Below are 9,791 nucleotides of genomic sequence, written 5' to 3' on the forward strand. Positions count from 1 at the left end.
TTTTACGTTGATAATGAAAACTGAACAGCACGAGTAAGATGGGATGCATCAGGAGTCAGACATTGACCACTTAATTAAGTTTCATTTTGTAAAAGGCCTTTCTTTAAAGTGAATTTCGTTTTGTATAAATTATATCTTAATTTTAATAATTTTTTTATCAACCAATTGCCTGGATTTAATAAATAAGAATCAAATATGGCAGACAATATAATCATGACATGATCGTGCGCTGGCGCGCCGCGGTCGCTTGCATTGAAATCTCATCATAAATTAACCGAAACTCAGTGTATGTCTCACAGACATGACAGATAGGCCTATATCTAAATAAAGCTTGAAATTTCATTAAACGAAACAATTCAAAACGAAAAGAAATAGGCCACTCGCTGATTATTTAATCCATGATGTGCATTTCTCTCTATGCGCGTTCACACCGAAATGGCGATCATCAAATTAAACGAAACTATTCAAAACGAAAAGAAATAGGCTAGCCTACTCTCTGATGATGTGATCCATGATGTGCATTTCTCTCTATCGTTCACTATGGAGATGGCGATTCGTCAATTTCTTTAAACTAAACAATTCAAAAGGAAAAGAAATATAGGCAGCATACTCTCTGATTAATCCATGATGTGCATTTCTCTCTGTAGGCGCGTTCACTACGGAGATATCAATCGTCAATTTCTTTAAACGAAACAATTCAAAACGAAAAGAAAAAGGCTAGCCTATACCTTCTGATTATGTAATCCATGATTTGCATTTCTCTCTATATATGCGCGTTCACTAGGAGATGGCGATCGTCAACTTAATCTTTGCAGCACTGACAGAAAAGTTGTATTAATAAAAATCAATGGACACGCGTCATCGGATTTACAAATGCACTTCTTGCTTGTTAATTTAATTTAAATTAATTAATGAAATGAATACAATTGTCATAATTAAAAAAATTAAATATTATAAAGTGTCCCATTTTTGCTCATTTATAAATAGTATTTATATCTACCACCCCCTCAGCACCTGGGTTAAAAAATTATTTGGCGCAGCCATATTATAACGACCCACGAATTAAAAATAGTCGAGTCTAAATAGGGCTCCGGCTCATATTACTTAATGCTGTCAGCCGGGATCAGACACAACGTGCACGGGTTGGCCTTGATTTTTTTTTTTTTTTTTTTTTTGCCCGATCTGGTATTCAGTTTCTGAACGGTGTAGGCACAAGCCAACAGTTTGGTGACGCTGTCTGAGCCTTATGTCATAATTTTTAATTAGTCACGGTAATACCGTATACCCCGGTAAAATAGGGAGGAGGTTTGACGGTATCAAAATTTGGATACCGCCCAAGCCTACCTGTACCTGCTTTCGGGTACTTTTTTTCGTATCACCTCCGGCGAGGTTCTAAGCGGGCTGAGGCGATACTAAAATGTGAAGTGAAACAATGCAGACTGCTGATTGGTCATAGAGAATCGTCACTATTCAGCGCGTCATCATTGCACGCGCCACACGGAGCTATTTTTTTCAGCAGTTTTTCGTTTTGCTGCCCTCAGCCTATCCTGAAACAACGTTTGTCCTCTTGCTGTGAAAAATAGCCATATCCCGACTCCCGAGGATCAAAAACAGCATACACTCGATTTCCTCCATTTTCCTGTGTGTGTGGGTAGCGTGTGTTTGTGGCGTAGCCCCTGAGGCGTCAGTATGACGACCAGGTACTATTAGGGAGGTACTATCTGTAATGGAAAACGGAGCGAAAAGTGAGCCGAGCCAAGTCTAGGCGAGTCAAGTTGAGCTGATACTGGTAATGGAAAAGCGCCAATATTCTCTTACATTGGTTCTTTATTTGTTTTATACAGCAGACTTAATATTTATCCATTTCTGGTCATAATTTGGAGACAATGAGCATATGAACCGTTGTGCCGCTGCTTATATTTATTACGCAGTACAAATGCCTGTGGATGAGAGTCTGAAACAAGGACTGGTGGGATGTTGTCCTGCTCCACTTCACTGATGCAGAGTGAGTGAAAGGAAAATTATAGAATGACAGGACACTCATTTAGACGACACTTTATTCAACAGGAAGAACAGCTCGTTCAGCACGTCATACATTGCTCTGTGCAGTCCTTTCAGTTTCGCTTTTCAATCCGATCAAGTGTTTACATGTCCTCTCGTTTGGATTAGAAAAGGAATAAACCGCCCCTTTCAATCCGATCAAAATTTCATTCACATCGAGCTCATTAGGATCAATTAAGGTGTTTACATGAAGACTTTTCAGTCCAATTGAGCCGTCAATGTGTTAAATTACTTGGTTGCATATAAAAGTAGCCTGTTGCAATGAGGCTTTTGTGAAGCCTTGTGGTACGCCATACTGAACTTTTGATTGATAAAACATCTCTTCATTTACTGCTACAAGCTGATAATGGTCAGATAAGTATGATTTAAACCATGCTAATGCAATTCCACTAATGCCAACATAATTTTCAAGGTTATTTAAAAGAATATTGTGGTCAATGGTATCAAATGCAGCACTAAGATCGAGTAACACTAATAGAGAGATAAAGACACGATCGGATGATAAGAGCAAATCACGTGTGACTGATGAGATCTGTCTCAGTACTATGGTATGGTCTAAATCCTGACTGAAAGTCTTCGCAGATACCATTTCTTTCTAACATACATGTTGTTGATTTAGATTATTTAACAAGTTTAGAAAATTCACCCTCTCCTATAGCAATGAATGAATCAAATTTTTCCTCAGGGAGACTACAATGCACTGCCTGATGCAATACTGTAGTAAACGGTTGCATAGTTATAATTTTCTCCCTGATATTATCAATCTTATAAATGAAGGTCATAAAGTCATTACTGCTGTGCTACTTGGAAACATCTGGGGTTGAAGCATATATTTTTTTGTTAATTTAGCCACTGTTTCAAATAAATACCTAGGGTTTTGTTTAATTTCTTCTAATAGGGTTGAAAAATAAGCAGATCTAGCAGCTTTTAAGGCCTCTCTGTACGCAATCGTGCTCTCTATCCATGAAAGGCGAAAAAAACTCTTGTTATCTTGCAGTTGCACTGCATTTCCTGGCTGCTCTCTTAAGTGTGCTCGTTGTACCATTGCAACGATCTTAGGGCCCTTTCACACCTACCTTGTTTGGTCCGGACTTTCGGACTTTTCAGTTTGGTCGGAATCAAAATTACAGGTGTGAAACCGAAACGAGGTAGTGTAAAAACGAAAAGAGGTAGTCTCGGTCCGGATCAAACTGAACAAAGGTTTGGTTCGTTTCTAGTGTGAAAGCATTTCTGTATGGTTCGGACTTTCAGACCTTTTACAGGGAGTTCCGATGGTTCCCGCATAGCCGAAAAAAACAGAAGGTGGCAGGAAAAATTAGCCGTGGTAGCACATGGGGGGAGGAGGAGACAAGGTTTTTAATGGTGCCAGAGCTCGCATGATTGCTTGCAGTTTTCTCCTCCTTTCCTGCCGGCGACGATAAAATGTTCGCATGACGAGGACGTTCATTTGGCGAATTTGAACTAGCCTTGTGTATAGTTGGTGCTGCAGGTAATTACAGGTAGACGACAGGATGCAAGTATGTCATGTTAAGTTCTTTAGTGCGCTCGCATAATTGCAGTGTGAAACCAAACCAAAACTTTCTGAAAGTATAAAATGTATCAAAACGTGAACTTTGGTTCGGACCTTGGTGCGGACTTTCAGGTGCGAAAACGCCCTAAATCCTCTTTAAGCACAAAGGAGCAACTGCAAATGACATACTAACCAAAATAGCCGATTTCTTGTTTGGCTGACGTAAAAATTAAGACTACGGAAATTGTTCGGCCGATGAGATCTATATGTGTACCGAGTTTCATATTTTTACTTGCAAGTGTGTTTGATTTATGGACCAAGTGTTGGTAGAGCCCCCATGCTACGCCCGGGTAACAGCTTCAGCCTGGCCCTGATGGCTGCGGGTTCTGAGCTGTGTGCAAAGTTTCAAGAGTTTTCGAGCACGTTAAGTGCCCGAAAGGTTGACCGAAAAATAATAATAATTAATCCTTAGGAAAACAATAGGGCCTTCGCCCTTTCAGGGCTTGGGCCCTAATAAATACGAAACATAAAATGCTCTGGAATGAAGAGAAAAGATGCAAACCTGACATTAGAAAATACATGATGCTGACTGTCTTGAGCACACTCAGCATCACAGGCTGATTTAGCTACAAATCAAAGTAAAAGCCTCTTGAGACATTGCTTTATATACTCAGACCGAAGCAGAAACTTCCTTCACATGGAAACATTTGCTAACAATGGGAATTTGCATTCAGAGTTTACACATTTTGAGAGCCAGGATGCCATTTGCCTTGAAGACACCCTCCTCTGTAAGCAAGATATTTCTAAACTCCTTATTACCTTTTGGTTTACTTTTGTGGGGATGAGACCTTTGTACCAGTCGCACTGAGACATTTCAAATGATGCCAAACATGTATAATACTGTATGATCATTTTTCATATTGAACCATATAGATTTTTGGGTGAATTCAGATCATCTCAAGACAATTCACCTTTATTAATATAGCACTTTTTACAATGCAGTTTGTTTCAAAGATGCTTTACAGAGATAACAGGAAAATAATGTCGTAATAATATTGTTAAATATAAAATTAAATGTCCCCAACTCAGCAAGCCAATGGTGATAAATGCAAAAAAGGCGACAGTGGCAAGAAACCAAAACTCCATCAGGTGACAGAATGGAGAAAAAAAACCTTGAAAGAAACCAGGTTCAGTCAGGGGGGCAGTTCTGCTCTGGCCAACGAATTAAGAGTATGATTATGATTCAGGCAGTATTACAGGTCAGAAGTCAGATTGGATCGGAACATTATATTATGCAGTTCATCTGGTTGAAGATCGGAGTCATCACGCGTATGGGGAAGAGTTTGTTGTGGATCATTGCCGATGGCTGTCGTGTTGATGAGGCCTTCACAGGGGAGAATCTAGTTGACACAATCTCTGCTGACACTTCAGGGATGCGTTGTGGTCATGTCTAGGCGCAGGTCCACCATCTGATCTGGATACGGCCCGGATACGGCTGATTAAAGTAAACCTCGGAATAAACAGAAAGACTAAAATTAGCGTAGATGCCATTCTTTTTATGATGTAGCGACTACATCAGGTGTTAAAGGAAGTGTTCCTGGTTCCAGCTGATCTAATTTATGCAGCCTAATAATCATTTAACTGATTTGTAAAATAGGAATGTATAGTGTTCTATGTGTATGACAGGTTGAAGAGATGTGTTTTTAATCTAGATTTAAACTGACAGAGTGTCTGCTTCCAGGACAATATTAGGAAGACAGTTCCAGAGTTTTGGTGCTAAATAGGAAAATGATCTACCGCCAGGAGTCGATTTTGACATTCTAGGTATTATTAACTGACCGGGATTTTGAGATCGCAATAGACTTGAAAGACTTTAATGAATCAGAAAGCACAGAGAATGCAAATGCATTAAGAGCTCGCTCAGGTACTGGGGAGCTAAACCATTTGGTGCTTTGTATGTAATTAGCTTTTTTTTTTTTATTTATACGATGTTTAATAGGGAGCCAATGCAGTGTTGACAGAACCGGGCTAATAGTTCCATACTTCCTGGTTTTAGTAAGAACTCAAACTACAGCTGGTCCAAAACGCAGCAGCTAATTTATTAAGCGTGCAGGGCAACCACCCATAAGAGCATTTCAATAATCTAGCCTTGATGTCATGAACTCATTAACAAATTGTTCCGCATTTGTCATTGAGAGCATATGACTTCATTTGGATGTATATTTAAGATGGAAGAATGCGGTTTTACTGATAAAAGAAATGTGACTTTCAAATAAAAGATTGGTATCAAATGGCGCTTTTCCACTTCATGGTACGGCACGCTTTGGCGCTTTTGCACTGCATGGTACGGTACGGCTCGGCTCGGTACGGCTCACTTGTGGCGTTTTTCCACGGTATGGTACGGCTCGCTTCGGCTCGCTTTAAATGGTACCACCTCTGTTGAGGTTCCAAGCGTACCGTACCGATACTAAAATGTGACGTGAAAACACTGCAGATCACTGATTGGTCAGACAGACAGAATCGTCACTACCAGCGTCATTGTATTTGCGAGACATCAAACCCCCTAGATTTAAATAGCCAGTAACAGCCACCGCTGTAGCACCTGTTTTAAAACTACTTGCTTGAAGAAAAAAAACTTCCAAAAAAGAAATGGCTGAATCGTGGTCAGTGGACAAGAAGTGCAGACGTTCCTCTCGTTGGTTGACGAGGAGCAGATAAACTATAACGATCAGTCATAATCCCACCCCCTTTGAAACGTTACTAACTGCAGTGGAAAAGCGAAGCGAGCCAAACCCTGCCGAGCCGAACCGCACTGAGCCGCACCGAGCCGTACCATGCAGTGGAAGAGCGCCAAAAGAGCACACCCAGGTTCCTAATTGACGACGAAGACTTGACAGAGCAAATCAAGTGCTAGACAGTATTTTAGGTTATTACGTGAGGAAGTTTTTTGTCCAATAATTAGAATCTCTGTTTTTTCAGAGTTAAGTAGTAGGAAATTACTAGTCATCCAGTTTTTTTATATCAGCTCTGCATTCCGTTAATTTTGTAGATTGGTAAGTTTCGTCAGGGCGTGAAGAAATATAGAGCTGAGTATCATCAGCATAACAGTGAAAACTAATGCCATGCTTCCTAATGATATCTCTTAAGGGTAGCATGTACAGAGTGAAACAACAATATTAATATGATTCATTATGATGATAATATGATTACATTTTATACATTTATCCATATTTTCAACTGGATAGTGTCATATTTGACTTGTTTATTGGGGTACAATTTCTCAAACATCAAACATGATTTTGCACCATGTGTATGTTTGCTTAATTGAGGAACTGATAAATGCTGGCCGGAATCCTGGAACATTGAAAAGACTGTTCACTTACCTAATTCTGTTAGTGCACTTCAAGACTTGCTAACAGCAAAGTATTTAAATGTTGAGCAGCAAGCTCATTGGCTGCAGATGCAACAGAGACCAATCATTCACCACGCAGTGAATGATGTGATAGCTAGCAGATTCCACTAAGGACCTATCAGCCTGTGCTATCGTGAGATTCATTACAGAACTTGATACATTTTCAATGCTTCCATTTGTGTTTTTTTAGTTTTGAGGAACATTATTCTAAAGTATGGAAAATGCTCTTTATAATTAATGAGTAGGTCAATAACGCAACACATTTTGACATCCTGATATAACATCTGTCGCATCAGTCATTAAGACATAGAAATTGCACTATCAATTTCTGTGATTATTTTATTTCATTCCAATAAAATATATCCAAGTATAACAAAATATTAAATGTATAATCATTAATCCCAAGTAATAAAATACAGTTATTCCCAATAATAATAATAATTTGTTACATTTATATAGAAGGGGGGAATCACCACGCACCATCTTACTGGTGGAGAGGAGACCGAGTGATGAAGCCAATCATTGTATATGGTGGGCTATTATGGTCAGGGGTCAATGGGCAAATTTGGCCAGGATGCCTAGGTTAAACTCTACTTTATTTGTTATCTTAATATTTGACTTAAATTTATTTTGTTTTGTTTACCTTAATTGGAATCGAAACTGAGAATCGCTTAGAATCTATAAACGATAAGCAAAATAAGAATTGCTGAAAAGCGTGCAGGAACAGAAGACTCATTTGAAACGCATGTAAATACCAACTGGAATTGTAATTAACTATATCGTGGCTAATGTCACACATTTGTTATCATGGCAGTTGCTTTAGTCATTGCCTTTAATGTTTTTTTGACTACACATTTCACACTAGGAGTTAGATTTTTTTTTTCTTTAATTATAATCATCTAAATGATGTTATAGTTGTTAAATTGTTACTCTTCCATGTGTTTTCAGGCTGCAGAAGCATTCTTGGTCCGTCTGTTTTCTGATGCCAACCTCTGTGCTATTCATGCCAAGAGAGTGACATTGTTTCCACGTGACATACAGCTCGCCCGGCGAATCAGAGGTGTTGAACATATGTAAAGTTCGCTGTATTCTCTTTTTTGGGGGGGGGGGGGGGGGGGGGATTTGACCAATTTTCTTCCAGACGTGGAAATGTTATGGACACTTGATATATTTCCTGGCATGTAATCTTTTATTTCAGACCTCAAATCAGTTGTTAAAACAGTTGCATATATGCAACCATAGAAACCAAATGTTTGTATGAAATGGAATTGTATTGGTGACAAAGGAACTAATTTTAAACATTTCTTTAGAATTGTAATATAAACATTTTATTCTGTGTTATAAAGTTACAAAGATTGTGTTCTTTTACTGAGGATGTTTGTTGTTAATAAATAGTTGTTTTGTAGTATTGCTGATTATACAAATATTTGTGTTGGCAGCTGTTTTGGGCAGTCCATACCAGAAAAAATTATATTCTTTACGTTTTTGACCATGGGTGGCTAACTGCATGCTAAATTGTTGCATAAAAGCATTCATGGATAAAAGGTTGGAAACCACTGGCTTAAGAGTATCACACCTCACTTTGGATGTCCATTTTTCTTTATTGTTGTTGTGGATTTTTCGGTACGCGTACCTACCCGAAGTGATAAAATAAAATAAAATTCTGCATCAAAATTTATAGACAAGACAAGTAGTTTGTTTAGGCATGGTTTGTAAGGAATTACAAACCTGCGCACATATATTCAAACGTACATCACTATAGAAACAATTCTTAATGCGCATATAAACGCCATCAGCGTCTAGTATCCCAGATTCGCGTTTAAGGTCTGTTTAGAGAGAACGGTGTCGTCTTAGCGGCCCTTAAAGGGTCATGAAACCCTAAACCAAATTTTCTGAGATTTTAACAGAGGTATGCGTGTTGAACACCATTGAAGACAATGTTAGCATCTGTTAGTTTTAACAGTAGGGTGAAAATTGTTACATTTTAGTTTTTCCCCGCTATTTTCGTCTTCCGGGTTTAAAATCTTCATCGCAGGCTGTGACGTGGCAGAGCACAGTGTAGTTCGTTGATGACTCATCGGTCTCATAATTATTAATGAGACACTGTCTCTTAATTATTCATGACACCATGTGGATCTTTCCACAGACATGTCAAACTGTGATATCGCGTAGTAAAGGAGAGAGACAATCATGGGACGCAAAATTTTCGTGGTGCAAAAGTCAAAGTGGGTTGAATATATTTCCCCGCGATGCTGCCAGGGCTAGACTCTGGCTCCGGGCGGTTGGTTGGCCATCAACCATGGACACTTCTAATATGTGTGCCGCAAACATTTTACCCGAGAGAGCTTCGAGAACTGGAGAATGGTGGACTTTGGCCTTGTCGATGACCAATGCAAGTTACGTCTTGCGAGTAATGCTGTACCAAGTCCTGAGGACTTTTCTATCCCTTCAGAGGTAGGCTATGTGCGTGTCTAAAATGTAACCCTGGTCATTTTACTTGCCTTTTGTTAAATAAGCGGTCGTTATGAACATTTTAGATATTTCGATAATATATCAATTGTATGCTTAATGCGGGAGACTTGTTAACGTGTAGTGTTGACGTGGGGGTGACACCGTGAGGTGCCTGTGTGTGTGTGTACGTGCTTGCGTGCAGGCAGGCGAGCCTGCGAAATGATTCGGGGTCAGAGAGAGAAGCGGTAGGATGTGTTTTTGGACGAACGACTGAAAACTCTGAAATTATTGTTCATTATTGATCGTACATTGTACAGAGGTCAAAATTTTTGTTCAAATACGATAATTATCGTACAT

At 39.1% G+C, this 9,791-nt stretch overlaps 1 protein-coding gene across 2 annotated transcripts in view; it reads left to right on the plus strand.

Annotated features, from left to right (window-relative positions):
- LOC143737954 (histone H3-like centromeric protein A) overlaps nt 1-8,391 on the plus strand; it is a 38,341-nt gene extending 29,950 nt beyond the window's left edge. For both annotated transcript variants that reach the window (XM_077229760.1, XM_077229761.1), the window contains exon 5: nt 7,932-8,391. In XM_077229760.1, the coding sequence (XP_077085875.1) occupies nt 7,932-8,060 (129 nt within the window). In that variant the 3' untranslated portion in view covers nt 8,061-8,391. The remainder of the gene's footprint in view (nt 1-7,931) is intronic.
- Nucleotides 8,392-9,791: the final 1,400 nt, after the last annotated feature.

Source organism: Siphateles boraxobius, unplaced genomic scaffold (assembly GCF_051911475.1).
Source record: "Siphateles boraxobius isolate OS27281-9 unplaced genomic scaffold, OSU_SipBor_1 133, whole genome shotgun sequence".
Taxonomy (NCBI): Eukaryota; Metazoa; Chordata; class Actinopteri; order Cypriniformes; family Leuciscidae; genus Siphateles; species Siphateles boraxobius.